Source organism: Furipterus horrens, unplaced genomic scaffold (assembly GCF_987537825.1).
Source record: "Furipterus horrens unplaced genomic scaffold, mFurHor1.1.pri manual_scaffold_5, whole genome shotgun sequence".
NCBI lineage: Eukaryota > Metazoa > Chordata > Mammalia > Chiroptera > Furipteridae > Furipterus > Furipterus horrens.
This window is the reverse complement of record NW_028327175.1, coordinates 103,031,663-103,053,217: the sequence shown is the minus strand read 5'-3', so window position 1 is coordinate 103,053,217 and position 21,555 is coordinate 103,031,663. Positions and strand designations below refer to the sequence as shown.

The window sequence follows — 21,555 nt, the reverse complement described above, 5'->3', positions numbered from 1 at the left end:
AATAAAATCAGGAATCTTTGGGTCTTGCCCTAGACAGGGGCAGATTAAGATCAGTTGAGGCCCTGGACACAGAAGAAAATATTGGGCTCCTTAAAAAAGAGAAAGAGACAGGGAAAATAAAAACACATGTTTTTTCAGGGCCCTTCAGAAGTCGGGACCCAGGGTGTGTGCCCAGTGTGCCCGCCGTTAAATCCACCTCTGGCCCTAGGACAATGCCCGTGAGCTGGAGGCCTGTCAGGAGGCTCGTCTCAGCCCCCCAACATTCCTCAGGTCAGGCAGGCCTGCATGCATTCCAAGCAGCTGGACCTCACTGATAGAGTGAACCTCAAGTACCTATGGCGTGTCCTCCTCTCCACCTGCTCCCAGCCCTGGCCCCAGTGCTCACCTGGGCTGATACTGATGTCTGCTTGTGGAAGGCCTGTGCAGAGAGGACGGTGAGCGTGGCCAAGGCCCACAGCTCCCGCCTCTACATTTTGGCCCCAAGAAGTCTCCCTCCCGGGGTGAGTAAAGAGGCCCTTCCCTGTGCACTTGGGTCTGGGTCCGGATTGCTCTCCTGGGTGCAGGCAGGGACTTCCAGGAGTTTGAGCAACTGGGTAGACCCCAGTCTCCTCCTGTCCTCCCTTCTCTCTGCACCACTGGAGACAGCTCAAAGTGACAGCCTGAAAGTTGTCCTGGGCCAGCCCCCTTAGGGGAGCTAAGAGAAAGAGCAGCCCTGCTTCTGAGCCCCCTTGTAGCCCTGGGTGTGCACCCACTTCTGAGACTCAGTTTCCTCTTCTGTAAGATGAGGTAATAACAGAGCTCACACCCCAGCCTGTTACAGGAGATAAAGCACCTCAGCCCCTCAGAGAAAACATGATCCAGAAGGTAAAACTACAACTTACCGTGGAGTGCAGAGGTCCCTTTGGCCAAAGCCAGCTCACCCATAGATGTGAGTTGTTTGGTCCATGCCATGTTTTAAATTTTTTAAAAAATTGTTGTCAGGGTATAAAATCAGGATATTTTAGGGATAAGTCCAGATTTCTGCCTTCTGTTGAAAATCTGAAGCTCTGGTAACACTTAGCTCTCAGTTGTACTGAGCCCAGGGAACAGTTGTGCAGAGCTGGGAAAGGGCGCCGCCTTCAGGCAAAGCCTGTGGGCTTTGGCTCTGCTGGTCCCCACCCTGTTGGCCTGGCCCCAAAGCATTGCAGAGCCCGCTGCGGAACCTCTGAGGACGGGTAAGTGGGTTGGCCCCCTTCGGGGTCTCTTGGAAGTTAAAGAAGGCTTGGGTAGATGGTTCTTGGAACAGAATGTGTCAACAGAGAGAAGCAAATGTTATCATTAATAAATAGTTTCAGTGTGTGGTTTGCTCAAACTTACATGTCTTTAAATCCACTGGTGTTTCGTTGAGATCTCATTGCATTTATGGAGAATTCATATAGCTAAAAACCAATGCTTTCCCTGCCTTGTCTGGTGTGGCTCAGTTGGCTGGAGCATCCTCCTGTACACCAAAAGGCCATAGGTTCGCCTGGGCTGCAGGTTCAGTCCCCAGCTGGAGTGCCCATGAGAGGCAACTGATTGATGTTTCCCTTCCTCTCTTTCCTTTCCTTTCTCCCTCAAGTATATATGAATTTATATATATCCTATATATTACATATATAATGTTAATCACTTAACACATATTTTAGTGTCAGGTTTATATAAAGCAGTGCCTCAAATTAAAACAAAAAAAACAAAACAAAAAAAAAAACCCCAGTCTTTCCCCAAGTTCGTGTGTCCTCAAGCAAGTCACTTTGCCTCTCTGAGCCTCAGTTTCTTACTTAATAAAATAGAGCCGTAGTAACTGCACCGACCTCACAAAGATTAGATGTAATAATTTTTTTATAATACTTAGTATACATGCTGTCAAGTAGCAGATGTTCAATAACTGAGAGCATATTTTGCTATGATTATTACTGATCCAGTGCAAGCCTTTTTCTGGCACCCCTGCACACTCCCCACCCTGCACTGCCCGCTTCTTTTCCTGAGATGCTCAGCCAGGTGCCTCGACATTTTGTGCAGCAGGCATTCACAGGGAGGGCTTGAACATATCCCAGTCCCTCCTGTTCTCCCGGAACACTCGCTGGTGTGCCTGCGAGAAAGAACTTAACCTGTGCCCACGCAGAGCGCATTGTCCTGCTGGCGCCAGGGCTGGAAGCCCGCCTGCCAAGGCCTGACACCGACCAACGGTGCAGCCGGGCCCCATTTCAGCGGGTAGCATGCCTCATGCCACCAGCTGCCTCAAAACTTTGTGCTGGTGCACACCTGGAGCATGCACATTTGTTATTTATAAATGACAATCATTTACTCTATAAGTGATGTGCATGTGTTACCTACTGTACTAATACATGATGTCTGTTCTAAAACACCTCTCCCCCAAATTGTCATTTTTAAAAAGTTGGTGCAAAACATAAATATAGAAGAAAGTTTAGACATTTTCTCCTCACTCCCCATCAGCGGGTGTACCCTACTTTGGGGGCCCTGCTGTCATGGAAATCCCTGAGTGTGAATGAACTAGGTGTGGAGAAGGAGGGTAATGAGTCAGACACAGGCTACTGGAAGTCCTTTGGAAACGTGAAGAATCCTTTGATTTGCCAAATAAACCTCCTAAATGATCTGTGTTGATGTGTGATGGCTGAAGGTTTGGTAAGTGGGTTCCTGCCCCCTCTCTGGATGGAAACACAGAGTATTTGGTACACGCTCAACCCCAAGTGTCTGTGGGCCAGCAGCATCAGCACCACCCGAGAGCATGTTAAACATGCAGGCTCTCAGGCCCCAAACCAGGCTGCTCAATCAGAACCTGCTTTGTGACTAGGTCCCAGGGGGGTCATAGGTACATTAACATTTAGGAAGCATTGTCTAGACAGGGATAGGAAAGCTTTTTAAAGAAATTCTATTGTTTTTAATCCCCACCCAATGATTTTTTATTATTATTGATTTTAAAGACAGAGAAAGGTAGAGAAGAGAGACAGATGGGCATCGATGTAAGAGAGAAACATCAATCAGTTGCCTCCCGTATGCTCCCCAACCTGGGATCAAACCTGCAACCTAGGTATGTGCTCTGACAGAGAATCAAATCCACAGTCCTTTGTTGTATACGACGATGCTCCAACCAACTAAGCCACCTGGCAGAGCTAAATTCTATTTTTTAATAAAATTGTATATATTTAAGGCATACAACAGGACTTGATATACATATACACAGAGAAATGATACTACAGTCACACCAGTTAACGTATTATCTCATGTGGTTACCTTTCTTTTATGATAAGAGCACCTGAAATCTACTCTTAGCAAACTGCCAGTATTCAGTAGAGTGTTATTAACTACAGTCACCTGCTGTACATTAGATATCTAGAACTTATTCATCATATATAATTGTAACTTAAACGTCTTCTGTAAAGAGCCAGATGTAAATATTTTAAGCTTTGCAAGCCTTACAGTCTCAGTCACAACTATTCAACTTGGCCAGACCCTATAGGAATGGGCTTGGCTGGCTGGGTTCCAATAAAACTTTATTTACAAAAATAAGCAGCGGACAGGATTTGGTCCACGAGCCATAATTTGCCAACCCCTGCTTTAGACCTCAAATTTATTGGTCAGAAAGTAGACAATTTTTTCAGCATATATTTTCTGGCTTCCTAAAGTTGTATTTATCATGTGATGGCATTACCTGTCCCACCCCCTTACACACACACACATACTCACTCATACATGCACTGTGCTAACGGTGGCCTGGAGGTTTAGTGATGATCTTTCTTTCTTTCTTTCTTTCTTTCTGTCTTTCTCTCTCTCTCTCTCTCATCTCTCTCTCTCTCTCTCTCCTCTCTCTCTCTCTCCTTTCTTTCTTTCTTTCTTTTTCTTTCTTCCTTCCTTCCTTCCTTCCTTCCTTCCTTCCTTCCTTCCTTCCTTCCTTCTTTCTTTCTCTCTCTCTCTCTCTCTTTCTTTTTCTTTCTTTCTCTCTCTCTCCTTTCTTTCTTTCTTTCTTTCTTTCTTTCTTTCTTTCTTTCTTTCTTTCTTTCTTTCTTTCTTTCTTTCTTTCTTTCTTTCTTTCTTTCTTTCTTCCTTCCTTCCTTCCTTCCTTCCTTCCTTCCTTCTTTCTCTCTCTCTCTCTCTTTCTTTTTCTTTCTTTCTCTCTCTCTCTCTTTCTTTCTTTTTCTTTCTTTCTCTCTCTCTCTCTCTCTCTCTCTCTCTCTCTCTCTCTCCTCTCTCTCTCTCTCTCTTTCTTTCTTTTTTTCTCTTTCCATTATCACCTTTAATTTCCTAGCTTTTAAAAAATGTTTATTTACCAATAAAACAAAGTCTCCTGCTCCCTCACCATCATTATAAAATGGACAATAGAGGCCAGTTCATTCATGGCTTTCAGTTCTGGCAGATCCATGTTCAAATTCCAGACCTGCTGCTGTGTGACCACACACCAATAATTGAATCTCTTTAAGTCTCAGTTTCCTTGTTTGCAAAATAGAAACAAAGTAATACTTCCCTTCCACAAGCCTTAGAACAATGCCTAACACATGATAAATGCTCACATGACTATGGAACACTCAAAAAATACTGCATAGGAAGGTATAAAACTGAGTAGAAAACAACTTCCTGAGGATAACCCTGCCAACCTTCAGGACAATGCCTTCCAGTCTTTTTTTCTAGGCATATATTTCCATCTTTTACACAGTGGTGATCATTCCTGAGTTACTTTAAAAAGCACTTTTGAACATGAAAAAGAGCAGGTAGCCTATGGGCCATGGAAGACAAGCCGCCCAGAAAGAAAAAGAATCTTTTCTCTGTCCCCTACGTGATTCCCAGCTTTCTTGGAGTGAAATATCAGTGCACCAAAGAGCCGTTCCTGGCGCCCTGGCTGGGCAAAGGTCATAGCTCCTGTCAAGTCCCAGGGGGTGGACTGGAATCCTGAGGGATCCTGGAGACCCAAGAGATGAGAGGACGCAAGGATTGACCCTGGAAAAATAGACAAGGCTTTAAAACGTCACACCACCACTCCTACCCCACCTCCTCCTTTGAACTGGAGTCCCAGGACCCCAAAGATGGTGTGAAGGTGGCCTGTGCATCTCCTTTCCCATCTCCTAGCTGAGGAGCAAGAGGATGCTAATTAAAATGCATGGGAGCACACAACAAGGCACCAAGCCATTCCTTCACCTTTCAGCACATTTCCTCGTCTCCCAACAAACTCCAGCCTGGAGATGGGGACAGCTCTGGCACCTACTCTACATGTCCCTGTAGTCAACCAGCAACACTGCTGGAGGTGTGCTGAGTGGGAGTAGGCTTTGAGTACTGTGTGTTAAGATTGGGCAGGCATTATTGCGGCCAATCCTCATGTCAACCGTCAACAGTATGGGGTAAGAATGGTTAGCCACGCCAGCTCTGGATTAGCGACCTCAGGCTGCTGCAACAAAATGCCACAGGCTAGGCTGCGTAAACTACAGGAATTCATTCTCTTCCAGTGCTGAAGGTCACAAGTCTGAAATCAAGGCATCGGCAGAGTTGGCCCCTTCCGAGGGCGGTGAGGGAAGGAGCTGTACCAGGCCTTTCTCCTGGCTTGTAGATGGCCGTCTTCTCCCTGCATCTCTTCACATCATCTCCTCTGTGTGTGTCTGTCGGTATCTGTGTCCTGATTTCCCCTTTTTATAAGGGCACCAGTCAGTCATATTGGATTAGAGCCCACCCTAATGACCTCACTTCAACTTGATGACCTCTGTAAAGTCCCTGTCTCCAAATAAGGCCACATTTTGAAGTCTTGAGGGTTAGGACACAAACATATCTTTTTTAAGGGGACACAGTGCAGCCCCAAACAGGCTCTAGTTAGACGGGCCTGGGCTGCCATTCTAACTCTATCACTGACCACTTGATCTCATTAAACCCTGGCTATCTCCCACGTGGGTTGCTGTGTGAGGCCTAAAGGAGATATTTGGCACTCCACCCACTGTTAGCTGGCCCTCTTGTCATTACCAAGAGCAGCAGATGCTGGGTATACCCCACCTCATAGTCCCCAGGCCACCTGAGCTCCCCCGTGGCTGTGGTGGACCTGGCCATGCACACAGACTCTTACCTGATTCAGCATGTGCACCTCGTTCTCTGCCTGGGGATTTCTCGGTTCTGTGGGAGCTTGCTCAGCCCACACAGGACAGTCTTAAAGTGTCAAACACTTAATGCCTCCAGGGGTAATCCTCAAGCCCAGAGGGACAGAGTCAGCAGTTAAATACTCCAGCTTCCCCATAACAATTTTCATGTATACTCCACAGGTCCCAGCATGATTGAGCCCCCGCTGCCCACAATGGTAGTTAATTCAGGCTTCATCTGCTTTTCAGCTTTCCCTGAATTAGCCTTCTGTTTATGCTTCCTGAGGTCATCTCCCAAATAAACCTTCTGCACTCAAGTCTTTGCCTCAAGGGCTGCTTTTGAGGTATCCTAACTAAGAGAATGAGAAGATAAGGCTCAGAGAAGTTATAAGGCCTGTTTAAGTGCACATAGTGAGGGAGTGGTGGGCCTGGGATTTGACCCATGACTTTAGTGCGGAAGCCCTGGGCCCAATCACTGAATTACCTAAACGCTAGTCCTGATGCCTGTATGTACCTGTCTTCCCTCATTCCGTTGGTTCTCTCATATTTTTATCCTCAGTAAGAAAGCCATTTTATAGAAAAGGAAAATGCCTTCTCTTTTTCAATCCTGAGAAACACAACCTATCCCAGACCTCCTGCCTTTTCCCCTTGACCTCCATGCCACCTCCACTCCAGAGTGGGAGACACCAGAGGGCCATGAGGCTGGGAGGAATGAAGTCATCTCAGCTAATTTCTCAGCCCAGGGACATTTACTAGAGTCAAACCTTGAGCTGGGCATGACTAATAAAAAGCTAAATAGCCAAGGATCTTGTCCTGAACAAATGGGCAGTTTTAAAATAGAAAAGAGCCTCAGTTTCCTCATCTGGAAGGAATAAGAAGAGCTCCTACATCAAAAGGTTGTTGTGAAGATTAAATGAGATTATACAAACTGGGTATGCAATCTCATTTAATAAATGGTAGTAGTTATTACAAGAATTAAATAAAAATATAAGGTTCTTCTTGCTTTGGGGGGGGAGCTGTTATTTCTGTCTTGGAAATCAGAAAGTTACAATTTAAGCTGGATCTTGATGAGGCATATGAGTTAGGACTATTAAGCTGCTGGTAACCATGATGCTCACTGAATGAGAAGAGCCTGTTCAGGAGACAAGAGTGATAAACAAGCCCTGATGACCTCATTTGAGCACCTGGATCAAGCTATACCTGAAAGCAGGACTTCTTTTTTCACTTAAACTAGTTTATGTTAAATCCTTGTCTTCTCTTTGTACGGGTTCTCTTATCAGTTATCAGATTAATATACTTTAATGTTTTCAACTGTTCTTCCAAGACCATGCTTTAATGTTACCAACAATGTCTAGGATGCCTGGCTGTCTGGTTCTACCCAATGTGGCCCTTGAGCTTCAGCTGAGGGCCTAAGTGCCATGGAGCAGAGATGAGCCATCCCTGATGTGTCTGGTCTCAATTCTTGACCCATAAAATCCACAAGCATCATAAATATAGGTGCTTTGAGTCATCAGGATGGTTGGTTACACAGCAGTAGTAACCGAAACACCCTCCCACCCTCTATGCCCTGTGTTCCTGAAGAAAAAAAAGATAACTCAAATGCATGGCACAAATAAATAATCTTTAATTTCAACAAATAGCTCCCCAGTATACCAGACAATAGGCTGTGGGAAAAGATACAGAAGCATCCAGTAGAGAGATCTATTCTAACTATGCTAATTCCTTAGCACAACAAATGACTTTGGCTTACACACAAATACAGAAAGCTCCCCAGAGTGTGACAAGGAAGGAGATCATCCTGGATGAGGGTGTGGTGGCCATTTTAATCCACGGCACTGTCCTGTGCAGGTCTTCTGTGATTCACAATCACCATGATTTGGTTGAAAAATGTTGCTTTTGCTCTATCATATTCTATTTTCTTGCCACACATACACACTACTGTTACTAGCGGTGGGGTCTTGCCAGACAGGAGGACACTGGGTGAAATTCACTGATGGGAGAGGCAGAGAGAAGGGAATGCTCAGGATTGAGGTCCTGGCCCACTGCCTTGCTCACTAAAAGGACACGCAGGTACACACGTTTGCCTGTGAGGGCACACGCACGAGAACATCCACACACGTACCCACAGGGACTACTCAGGAATAAGCTAACACAAGGAAAAATTCAGTTAATCCAGGAGAGGTTTCTTACACTGGAATATTTTTTTGTTGCCAATTGGTTCTCCAAACAGTCTAAGCTATGCATCATGTCCATGAAATAGACTACAAAGTACTTACACTTTGGAGGAAAGGTATCGGGTTCGAAGAACCCTAGGGAATAGTAGCCTGTTCCTAAGTCACCTAGTGGGTTTGGGGTTGGGCCTCTCCCACATTGGCCGAACTCTTGGAAAATTTCATCTTGACAGAGGCACCCTTTGGGAGGCCCCTTCTCTGGCCTGAAGGTTGAAAGTGCATTTGTATAAGAACAAGCGCTGCCAATAAGTCTCAGAGCAGTGCCCGCTTAGCTTGTGGCATATGGATGGGGCTTTCAGAAAGTTCTCAAACCTCGCTCATTGAGGGTAGCCATTTGTGATCAACAGTCAACTTCCTCTCAGTTCTGAGAGAATTTGGGGTGTGTGTATGTAGGTGTGGATGTAATAGGTAGATGACACATTTTTGTCTTAAATTTTCTTCCCTTTTTTTTTTTTTACAAACGACACCTGCCTTCCCTGCAGCCCTCAGGTCACCTCCAGCGAGGCAGGAGACACGCGGTCACACTCAGCCCGGGACCTTAGGCTGTGCCACTGCTCCACAGCCGTGCGGTGGGTGTTGAGCATCCGCCGCCAGTGGTTAGATTCGGAGGGGCCTGAAGAGTACTGGCCGATGACAATCCTCCCAATGAAGTCGTTGCTGCTCTTCATGTTGTGACCAAACACTACAGAGCCACAGGGACAGGGGTCGGGGGACATGGGTAGGGGGGATGAGGAAGGGGAAGGAGGGGAACAGAACAGGAGGCAGGAACAAGACAGAGGTCATTAGTCTACACATTACTCTACAGCAGACACAGGATCTGGCTTTTAGGACATTGTCTGTTTCTTTGACTCCCTCAGCTTGTTCTCCCACAGGCTCTCTGTTCAAGTGACACCCGGTTTCCTGCTGCCTCGCACCATGCCAGGCGTGGACTGCCTCCCGGCCTCTCTCTTGGCTGTTCTTTCTTCTGGAAAGCCCCATGGCTGCCCCCCAACTGCCACCACTGCCAGCCCAGCAACGTGTACCTTGAAACTTACGTCTGGTTGCCATGCTGCCTGCAGAGCTCGGTGACTGGCTAGTTCCAGTGGAACAGAGCGCCACCACTGGAGTCCAGCTGAGCAGTTACCCCAGGGTGGTCACAACACTGCGACATCTGGGGCCGGATCAGTCGTGGTTGGGGGGCCTGTTCTGCACCTCAGGCCTCTACCTAACTAGATGCCAGTAGCACCCTTACCCCCAGTAGGCACAACCCAAAATGTCTCCAGACATGGCCAACCATCCCTGGGGTGGGGGGGCCCAAGTCATTCCAGATAAGAACCACTAGTTATGCTGCAGGCCTTGGGGCCAGACATCCTGTGTGAATCCGGGCTCTGTCCCTTGACTAGCTCTGGGACCCTGAGGCAAGGGAAGGAACCCCTCTGCAACTCAGTTTCCTCTTGGTTCAGAAGAGGAGGAGGGGAGAGAGAGAAAGAGAAAGAAACATGGACTTCTTATTCCACCTATTTATGCATTCATTGGTTGATTCTTGTATGTTCCCCGACCAAGGCTCGAACCCACAACCTTGGCATATTGGGATGACACTACCAACTGAGCTACTCGGTCAGGGCGGTTCAATGGCAATCTTAATAGCACCTTACCTCACAAGTTTGTTGTGAGGTTTCAATGAGTAAAACTGTCAGCACACAGTGCCTACCTATAGCACACAGTAAGCACTGCTACTTCAAGTTTATATTTCTGGCTGTGACCTTTTTAAAAAGAGATTTAATATTTCCTCCATTCCCGGCAACAGAAGCAAGTTTCCTGAGAGGAATGACTACAGCAATTTCTTCTGTCTCTTGTTGTACTGCATGTCTCTTTGGAAGGCTTTTCTGTTAATTCCAATGCAAGCTTAATTTGTGTCTTTCAAGCCTAATGAGATAGTTAGCTTGATTTATCTTCCCAGCCAAGTTTCGCCTAATTCTTTATCTGCGTGTGGGCAGTCCAGGCATGCCATCTCATTACCGGGAAGGCAGGCTGCGTCTGCGTTATAAATGAAGGACTACAGAACGGGAAATATCACAGATTCACCCAGCGTGAGCCCAGCAAAGGGTGAACCCAGCAAGACGGGCTGCATCCCAGGAGGGGAGCCATTATCAAATACACCAGCTAAAATATGCAGTTCCGAACAGAGTCTGAATGCTAAGGAGTCTCTGCTCTCCCCTGTGGGGTTCACAACAAGAATTCCAAATGATAAAACAGGGGGGTGGGGGTAGAAAAACAAGAACAAAAACCTCATCCATAGTCTAAAAACCAAAAAGACTTAGAGTGAACTAGGCTGAGGAACTAGGCTAAGTGGAACACCGTCATGTCTCAATCAAGAGTGTCCCGTACCTGTCAGCTCCAAGGACAAAAATTGGAACATGTATATTTTTTGTACATTTGGTAAAGAGTTCAGTATACACAGGTGGACCTCACTGACATGAAAATTAGGAATGGAATCTTTGCTTAATAAAAAAAAAACACTAAGGAGCTCTCTGATGCATCTGAAAAAACTGTTTTTGATTAGTAACACTCAGGGCTGTTTTGTACCACACGTGATGGGCAGTGCAAGGTTTGATCTCGCCAAATGAGAATAAGTCACCCACATCTCCGTCTCTCTGGGCCTTGAATCTAAAGCAAGATACTATTTATTTATTTATTTATTTAGCAAGATATTATTATGAGACCATTTTAGACCCCATTTGCTTTCCTTCCCTGGGGACAAAATATTCTCTCTTCCTCTGCCTCACCAAGGCTCAAATGAAAATGCAGAACATCTTAGTTAATAAGTATAGGTTTTGCTTCCCTGGGGAAGGGGTTTTAAGAAAGGAAATCTCACTCTCATGCATTGTTGCTGAAAGAGGAAGTTGGTTCAACTTTTGGGAGCACTTCACAGTATCTGCTCAAAATAAAAACGTCATAACTCATGACCCAGCCAACTCTACTTCTAGGGGTCTACCCCACAAAATTATCTGCACAAATGGACAAAGATACACACACCAGACCAGGATGCTTTCTGCAGCAGGGGTCGGCACACCAGAGCCTCCAAACCAAACCTGGCCTGCCACCTGTTCCTTCCAAGTTCTGCTGGAAGCCAGGCAGACCCACTTGTTTACGTAATGCCCGCGGCTGCCTCTGCACAACAGCAGCACAGCCGAGCAGTTTCAAGATAAACCATGTGGCCCAAAGCGAAAATATTTACTACCTCGGCTTTTACAGGAACGCTTGCTGAGCCCTGCTCTGGAATATTGTTTATAAGAATGAAAAATAGAAATAACAAAAATGTCCCTGAGGAAGTGTAGCTGAAGCCGTTGGTGCCTGCCCATCCTCTCAGTCCACCCTGCAGGCTACCCGTGGCTTCTGTGGACAGTGTCCTACCACCAGATCCCACCATTCTCTGCCTGGACCACATTACTCTCTGCTAATAGTGTGATTTATGGCAGGGACCCTTGGGCCACTCAGTATCAACATGACCTTGAAAGAGTTCGGGGACTAGGGTAAGCCACTTGGATGGTCAGCCATGCCTATGTGACTGAGTCCCCATCAATATCCCGGACACCAAGGTTCGAGTGGTCTTCCCTGGTTGGCAGTACTCTGAGTGTGTTGCCACCATGGTTACTGGGAGAATTAAGTGCTGTCCCTAGGCCTCCCCTGGGAGAGGATGACTAGAAGCTTGTGCCTGGGCTCTCCTGGACTCTGCCTTGCACACCTTGTCCCTTTGCTGGTGTCAGTCTGGATCCTTTGCTGTAATAAATTATAACCATGAGTATAACAACTTTTCTGAGTTCTGTGAATCCTTCACATCGCTGAACCTGATGCTGGTCTTAGGACCTCCTGAGCTGCAGTTACCCACTCATCAAACGTCCCTGAGTGGCCCGCCTCCCCTCCCTACTCCCTGACCATTGCTTCTGGGGCTCACCTTCCCAGCAGCCTGCCAGCACCCAAGTCATTGTCTTAGGATCAGATCTGGGAGACACCCAGACTTAGACAGGAGGGATTAATTAGATAATATCTGATGTAACAGTAGCACAGAAACCAATGTTACTGTTAAAAATGAGACAGATCTATATATATACACAGAAAAACCTCCAAGACCTATTATTGCTAGGAGACAAAAGCGAGTTGCAAAACAATATATGTAAACACAGTCTCTTCTTGTTAAAAATATATTAATATCTAGAATAGAAATAATATCTGGAGGGATGTTCACCAAACTGTTAAGAGTGGTTCTTTCTAGGGAGGGGAAACAGAGGGAACTTTTCGCTTCTCATCTTATGTTAATATGTACAGTATAAACTTCTTACAAGTGCATATTATTTTGGAAAAAAGTCACTGTTAAAGTCCACATCTGACTCGCCAGAAGAGGAAGAAGACTAGCAGGAAGTCGTATCCTACGCTCCTTATCCCAATCTGCAAAGTTACTTGGCTTGGTGAATCACTTGGCCCTCTGAAGGTGGCAGCTTCTGAGTGATTCAGACTCCCCGATGGGAAGCAGTCGCTGCTATGGCCATCTGAGTTAACTGGCAGGCTCCGGCACTTGCAAATCACTCAGTAAAGTTATGGCAAATCTTAACGGTCTCTCAAAAACCAAACATTTAAAATGCAAATTATAATAAGCTGAAGTGGCATAAAACTAATGACATCTATTATAAAAGCTGCCTGGGAGAATTGAGAATAACAAGATTTGCCGTCACTGTAAATTCTAGGGAGTGTGCTGTTGGAGAGGACAGGGAATGGAGACTGGATACTTGCAGGCTACAGAAAGGTGCTCAGAGACAGTGGGGCCCGATATGCCTGTCCCCTCCACTTTATAGGTAATGAAACCAAGTCACTGAGCTAGCTGGTGATAAAAATTCACAGTATTTGCAACAAATCACCTGTAAAGGAAACCAATTCCTCATAATTAGCTCCCTCCAATCCTCCTCTTCAAAAACAACCACATCAAGAAATTTTGCAGTAAGGCACCTCAAATATCCCCGCTGGCTGTGACAGGAGACTCATTTTACTGCAGTCACTAGTATATTACTGACAATACATATATGCCAATGTACCCTAGTCATCTGGAAGCAACTTCCCAACAACTTGTACCATCCAGAGAGTAGCAAACGGCATCTAAGTTAGAATAGATGGCACAGAGTCCACACACAAAACCCAGGAAGAGGGCTCCTCACAATTTCTCTAAGAACCTATATCCTATTCATGGATTAAGACACGCTTTGAATAAACCTGGTCATCTGGTTCCCCATTTGCAGTAATTTAAATTAATTTAGTGGACTATGACTACCAGACAGATAAAAGAACTTAAAAAAGTACAGTAGGAGGGGCCATTTGGTGATGAGCAAACACCCTTTACACCTTCGCAGAGCCGGGGATACTCACTGTGTGACCAGGCTTTGAAGAAGTGTGGAGTAACATTGCTTTGTTAAGCACCTACTATGCATATGGCCAGGGCTAAGCACAGCATGTAGATTAACCTAATCTTCACATCAACACTCTAGAGTGGGGCTTCTCATCTTCAGCACTATTGAGGTTTTGGGCCAGATCATTCTGGGTTGTGAGGGGCTGTACTAAGCATTGACGGATGTTTAGTAGCACACCTGGCCCTACCTGCTAGATGCCATTAGCAGCCCTCTCCCCAGCTGTGACAAACAAAAGTTATCTCCAGACATGGCCAAATTTCCCCGGGGAGCATAATCCACCCCTCCCCCCTTAATAGAGAAACACTGCTCTAAAGGAGTTGCTACCACTGGCCCATTTTGCAGGTGGGGAGACTGAGGGCCTGAGAGGCAGGGAGAGCACTCACGGCTCCAGTCAAGATGCAGTTGCCCTGAGTGGGGCAGGGGCAAGTTGAGTCTTTCACATGTTGATATTTGAGTGAAAATGAATTTGTTCTTCCCTCTTAGAGCTAAACTCTTGTGCTCGCTAATTTAGTTTGCCAAGATGATTCTGGAGGGGAAGCTGGATGAGTTAGAGTGTGGGTGTGATAAACATTGCAAATTAAAAGGAAAAAAAAATCTCAATCTTTACCAGTGGGAGCAGACTCAACAGCTCTCCATTTTGCATGTTTGGTTCACAAGGTGATGCCTCATATGCAGCTGAGCTTGACAGCTCAGTGTACCTCTTGGTGTGCTGGGTTGAGCTGCTCCCCATTTCTGAAAAGATGCACTAAGTCAGCAAAACCCATCCTGGGCTGCTTCACCACAGAGGGATCCCCACACTCTTTGGGATGTTCACTGGTTATCTCAACCCTTGGAGGAGCCCCAAAGCAGTCTACATGTTCCTGTTTCCCCCCAGCCCTCCGCACAGGCAACTCTGACACACCCCAACAAAGGTGGTACCCATTCTTTGCCAACTTTTGCAGAACTTCCCCAAACTACAGCACTCCCTTTTTTTCTTCTCTCTAGAAGCTGTTCCAAGTTTTTCTTCAAAACAAGGTAGATCATATCCCTTCCCCGGGCCTCAGTTTCCCCATTTAAACAATGGGTGAATGTCTGTAGATTTTAAGGCCCCTTTTAGCTACAACATTTCTTTGGTTCAAAGGAGTTTCATCCATGGCTTGAGGACGATGTTTTTTAAGCTCTCTTGGCTCACTCCGATTCATAGCAGCTGCTTGGGAGAACTTTTTTCTCCATGTTTTTCCTTCCAACAGGCAAAACGACAATTTAGATAACAGTGTTATAATAATTAAAAACCAGCAAGAGTGAATCCTGAGTTCTGTAAACCAGTCCCTGGGAAAAGTACTTTATGTAACATTTTTAACTTAATTCAGAACACAGTCCTCTTAGAGAAGGTACTATCTACATCCCCATTTTGCTGATGGGGAATTAGAGGCTCAGAAGGTTAGAGGTTGAGGGCCCAAGGTCACACAGCCAACACAGGCACAGCAGGAACTGAAGCTCAAAGCTCAGCATCATTTTTCTTTCTCCCACCTCAAAAAGAAGTCTCTTCCCCTCTTCCATTGACCCTGACATGTGATAAGGACAAGATTAGGAGGAGAAACACATTGTACCTGAGTGCATTTGAAGGGAGTTACATCCTCAGGCTGGCACATAAAGCAAGAGGTGTCAACAGTGAGAATGGTCCTTGAAAATCCCTGACGAAGGTGCCACGTTGGAGCCCTTCACATCCCCTCTCTGGGGGTCCAGAATGGTCAGGTTTGCCTCCAATACCTGAATGGATGGCTGCTTTTTAAAGCAAGCAGCAGACAGGAAGTTGTCTTCTGTTTAGGGACTACTGATATGAACAAAATCATAATAGCACCTAAGAGATAGTACTTATCATGTGTTTAATCTACACAATGACTATTTACAGGGTAAGTACTATTCTCTCCTTAGGCCTAGAGGACACCTGCGGGCATCATGGCTGGCCTCCCTGAGGATGAACCCGGGGAAAGATTGAGCAGGCCTTGAAACCAGCTTGGGTCATCCAGGTAGGAAATTCTGGAATCCCAGTACTTGGAGATGATCTGGAAAGGAAGGTATGGGCTCCAGGTGGGCACTTCTGCTTCACTCCTTGGACTCCTTGTCCTCAGACCCTCCCCACATTGAAAGCATGAGGCCCACGGCAGAGGCCTCTTTCACCCAGGTCTATGGACAATACTGGCTGAATTCCTTTCATGTAGTGATTCCTAGCTAGAGCCAATTTTGCCCCAAATTTGGCAACATCAGGAGACATTTGGGTTGTCACAACTGGGGGTGGGGGTGCTATTGGCATCTAGTAGACAGAGGACAGGGATGCTACTAAATATCCCACAATGTGCCAGACAGGCCCCCAATTATTTGGCCTAAAATGTCAACAAATACTAAGGTTGAGAAACCCTGCCTTAAGGGAAAGGCATGTGTGAGGGTTTCCTAGGCCTTCCTTCCATTAATACCTAATCCTCCTCCTCCTTCGGCACCACTACCAAAGGAGTCACTGAGATCCAAGAAGCTATGCAGATCTCCAGGGAAAAGAGCTGCGAGACCTGAGGAGACCTGAGGATAGGGAAGGAGGGAAGTCACATCATCTGGGCTGGAGAAGGTTCGGGAGCCTGAAAAATGAAATTCCAGAACAAATTTGGGGTGAGAGAAAATAGGGAAGTAGAGGAAGGAGCTTCTGGGAAATGTAGCCATGGCTTATGAATTAAATTTCTTTCTCTCTCCTCAAGACATAAAAATCAAGATTGAAAATTCTTTTGAAATTCCTTTGGACCTCTGCTGGACCACTTCTGCACGCCTCTGGGTGGAAACAGCCATGTGGAACCTGCATTTATGAAGCCAGCATATGGTTTGAAGAATCACTTTCAGACCTGTGTGTGAATCACACCGTCTTGGAGGGAGCATTTAAAGTGTGACTATAAAGCAATGTACTTGTTTTTACATGAACAACCAAAATTGATACGTATATCTGAATGAAGATCATCTTTGTACATTTGTTTTAGAGATGCTGACATTTGCTTTGGGGGAAATGTTCACTACAAACTGTCTCCAGAACTAGTTACAAGACACCTATTGAAGCTTTATGGGGATAACCAAGCAAATCTTCCCCCTCCATCTTCTAAAATAGTTGAGAATATAAAGTAAAAATATCACAAAAATGAAAATCACTTGAGTGAAAGGTGATGTGAGCAGAGCCATATTAAAATAGAGCCAGAGTAGCCAGTTCAGAGAAACTGCCCTTCGCATCTTATCTTCCAAATTGGACTAAAACACCACATTCTGAGAAGTCAGTAAGAATGAAAATATCCTGTTTGTAAGGACTGATGACCAAATCACTAACCAATCAATGAAATACAAATCTACCCTTTTGCCTGATGACTGAATCTCAAGCCAACCCGTGAAGAACAAATCTAACCTTACCTCATCTTTCACCTATGAACTCTTCTTTAAAACAGCTTATCTCATTTTCTTCCCTTTTTCTTATAAAAACCCTGGGCCCCATTACTGCAGCCCACTACTTGGGCTTCTGCCTGAATCTGAATCCCCAGAATTGCAATTCCTTTGATCCCAAATAAATGTTTTTGTTTGACTATTACCTCCTAGATTTTTTGGTTGACACTTGGAAGACTTTTAAAAAATACCAGTGCTGGGGTCTTACCCCAAGAGAGTCTGCTGATTGGTTTGGGGTGGGGGACCACATGTTTTTCAAATGCCCCCCAGGTGATTCTCATGTGCAGTCAGGTTTAATACACTGCGTTAGATGCAAATCAAAATATTAGTTGGATTGGAGAAAGGGGCCTGACCCAACTATGTGCTCTCCTTGAATTAAATTTCTCTGACCTGCGGGGTTAAGCCTCGCCGGCAGGCTCACTAAAGGAGTGACAACGAACGCTACTTACTGTGGGCAGGCAGGTCCCAGAGAGAGGAGGGACGCCTTACCCTCATCTGTCAGAGGGCCACGGACCTCTAGATACAAACTCACCTTGTTCCCAGTTCTTCCTGGGAAGAGTGAATAAAGAATAGAAGAGAATAAACTAAATAATAAAGGAGAGCCCAGAGGTACCCTTGGACACATAAGCAGAAATATGTGCATGGATGCTCACTCCAATAATGTGTCTAACTGCAAATAACAGGAATTAACCTCAATGTTACCAATAGGTGACTGATTAATAAATTGTTCTTCAACTCATGGGCTTAATGAAATATCACACAGTCATTAAAAATAATTAAGGGGATCTATACTCCACATCAGCCACACTGATCTCCGCGCTATTTCCCCCATGTAAGGGCCTTTGCACTTGCCATTCCCTTTGGCCACAAACATCCACGTGGCACATCCCTATTATACTCTCACAACTTGGCTCAAACATCACATTCCCTGCGAGGCCTTCCCTGGCCATCTTTCCAAAGATTGTAACCTTCGCCCCATCCCTGACTACCCTCTTTCTCTGCTTCTGGTTTCTCCTTAGCAGGCAACACCATCTCTACACGGCATAATTCAGTTATTTGCTTTGTTTATTGTCTGTCTTCCCACATTCAAATGTTAGCCTGCGGAAACTGGAATTTCCATCTAACTTGTTCACTGCTGTATCCACAGGGCCTGGCTCATAAGAGGTTCTCAACGAATATTTGTAGAACAAACATATACGTATGCTGTTATGGAAAAATGTGCAAGATATGTTAAGTGAAAAGAACAAGTTGCAGGAAAGTATATATATTCTGGATGCTAACAACAGAGGATAGAGATACATACATATAGAGGCACACATACCATGTATGTACCTATGTACATGAGCACACATACATACACATACATGTATATGAACTCATACATTCCTGGAAAGAAGGCTACAATAAATTGTTGAGAATAGTTACCTTTAAGTAGGGGAATTACAGATTTTTACCTTTGAATTCTACTCTCTCCTGTATGGTTATATGATATATATTATATATATATATATGTGTGTGTGTATATATATATGTGTGTGTGTATATATATATATATATATATATATATATATATATAAAATCAACATGCACCCATATACCTCCTGCTCAGGCTACACCATCTGTGGAAGGGGGCTTGCTTGCAGAGCAAGATGTTTCTGTCGGCCCAAAGTTTTTGAAAAGGTTTTACTTATTTATTTTTAGAGAGAGGGGAAGGAAGGAAGAATGAGAGGGAGAAAAACATTGATGTGAGAGTGAAACATAGATCGGTTGTCTCTCTCACATGCCCCAACTGGGGACCTCACCCACAACCCAGGCATGTGCCCTGACCAGGAATCGAACCAGTGACCCTCGGCTTTGTGAGACATTAACCAACTAATCCATGCCAGTCAGGGCTGTCTGCCCAAATTTTTATGGGTAGAAACAGGGAAGTCATTTGAAAACTCTGCCCAGATGAGCAGGAATTCACTCTACAGGTTCTGCCTCTGAATTCTGCACATTCAGGCAGGTAAAAGAGAAACCACCGGGAATGATGAGAGTTTAAAATGCCATAAGGAGAATAAACAAGCCTCAGATGGGCACATAACAAATGCCACTGGCTCCGAGCCCAAGCCAACATGCCTTTCACAGCTGCTGGCAGGGGTCACCCCACTCCCCTGCAAACACCGGGAGGCTCCTGCTCATGGTGTCTCAAACTCAGCACCACTGACGTCCCCTGTCGCGGGACTGTCCTGCTCAGTGTAGGATGTTTGGCAGCATCCCTGACCTATACCCACTTGATGCCAATGGCATCCTTTGAGTTGTGACAACCAAAACTGCCTCCAGACACTACCAAATGTCTGCTGGGAGACAGAATCAGCTCTGGCTGACAACCTCTGGCGTAACTGCGACTCTATGTCAGCGGGTACCTGAGGCTTGCCAGCCAAAAGGTATTTGGAGAATTTTCTGCAGGGACAGCTCTTGTTGGACTGCATTCCCCAAATCTGGAGTTTGGCGGTGTGGGAATTCCCCGTGTTGACACTGATCATGAGCTCAGAGGCAACAGGCACTCAGGGAGGCAGCAGAGCAAACTAGCTCAGGGCCCAGGCCGGCTCTTAGATTTGCCCCGTGGGCACCGGTGGCACCTGTGTAGTCACCAGGGCCTTCTCTTCGTGGACAAGCAGCTGGACTCCATTTCCCAGCCTCCCTGGCAGGGAGCTGTAGCCAACAGAGCCTGAGTGAAGTGGAAGTGAAAGGAATAACTTTCAGGTGTGGCCTATCAGAATTTCCCAAGCAATCCTCAGCTCGCTCACTCTCCCATCCACTGGCTGGAGGTGAAACCCTCCAAGGCCTGAGAAGACAGCAGAGCCACAAGAAGGAAGGGGTCCGCGTCGCTGAATCACCACACAGAAGGCCACTCATAAAAGGACCCAAAAAGGACCATGTGTAAGCAAGAAAGAGGCTTCTAGGGTGATAAACCACAAAACCTTGGGCTGGTCTATTATAGCAGCTAGCCCTGCCTTAACGAAGACAGTGACTTTTAGCAAGTCACTCGAGCGCTCCAAGCTTTAGTTAATTCCTCTGTAAAATGGGGATAATACCGGCACCTCCCTCATTTGTTTATTGTGAGGATCAACTGCGATAATGCTCAGGACAGTGACTGGCGGAGAGGTTGGCACTTATTATTTGTGGAAATAATTCCTGCTCTTCTCATTATCCCTTTTGACTTCTTTTCCAAGTCACACCCGGTAACTTGGAAAAGAATGATTTGCCTCATCCTCAAATGCCATAGGGACACACTGGGCTTTAAGGATAGTTCTGGAAGCAGAGAAACCTCATTTTATCATATGGTTGTCCAGGCATCACTGAAGTATCCTGGCCCCTCCACACCAAAGAGGCCACCAAAAGGCCAAGATGACCCTGAACAAGGATGGAAGGGGACCCCACCTAACTCTCCTTTGCTTCTCCAGCCCCAATAAAATTAAGCAGAATGAAATCTGAAAGCAGGCACACAATGGGAACTTCAGCACCAAGCCAGTGGACACTATCCCTGGGCCTGCTCTGTAACTCAGGATCCTAAGGGAGCGGCCAACAGTTAAGCCCCCAAGACTCTCTCTTCCCTCATCAGCGTGGGGCACCTCCTTCTAAAGACAGACAGAAGGCCGAGCCCTTTCACTCACTCTGCTTATTCTTCACCCAAATGTTCAACTTACGAACACGGAAAAATCGAAAATGACCCCCACTGAGCACGTGCTATGTGCTGAGTGTCCTTGCACACAGGTCATCTCACCCATCTTTCATGAAAGCAGGAGGCACATCTGTCCCGTTCGCTTCTGTGTCTCCAGTATCTAACAGCCTTCATAGTAGGTGCTCAATAAATACTTACAAATACCTATCATCTAAGCTCCTTACCATGGCTCCTACTTATTGTTCTAACTCATCGGCCTTCTTCCTCCTCTTTGAACAAAATTAGCTAATTCTTGCCCCTAGGGCCTTTGCACTTGCTATTCCTCTGCCTAGAATGCTCCTCTCCCCTACCTTTGCACAGCTGGCTCTTCCTCGGCTTCTATTACCCAGTTTAAAGTAATGCTCCAGGTCCTTTCTGTGGCCTTACTCTACAGTTATTTAGATGTTTATTTCTTCTTTGTCTCATCCCAACTAGAATGTCCTTCTGCTGTTTCTCCAGCTCCTAGCATAGCACCTCAATATTGCAGGGGATTTGTAAATAGTTAAGGCCGTGTAACCCAGAGATTGAGCCCGATTCTGGATTCAGGCAATCCAGGTTTAAATCCTTGCTACTCTCCCTATTGTTGCCTCAGTTTCCTCACTCATAAAATAATCATTCTTACATCATAGTGTTGCTATGAGGATTAAGTGAGT

At 45.7% G+C, this 21,555-nt stretch overlaps 1 protein-coding gene across 4 annotated transcripts in view; it reads right to left on the bottom strand.

Moving 5' to 3' along the window:
* Positions 1 to 7,688: 7,688 nt before the first annotated feature.
* SYT17 (synaptotagmin 17) overlaps positions 7,689 to 21,555 on the bottom strand; it is a 68,011-nt gene continuing 54,144 nt past the window's right edge. For all 4 annotated transcript variants that reach the window (XM_090279134.1, XM_090279132.1, XM_090279133.1 and 1 more), the window contains one exon: positions 7,689 to 8,999. In XM_090279134.1, the coding sequence (XP_090135260.1) occupies positions 8,803 to 8,999 (197 nt within the window). In that variant the 3' untranslated portion in view covers positions 7,689 to 8,802. The remainder of the gene's footprint in view (positions 9,000 to 21,555) is intronic.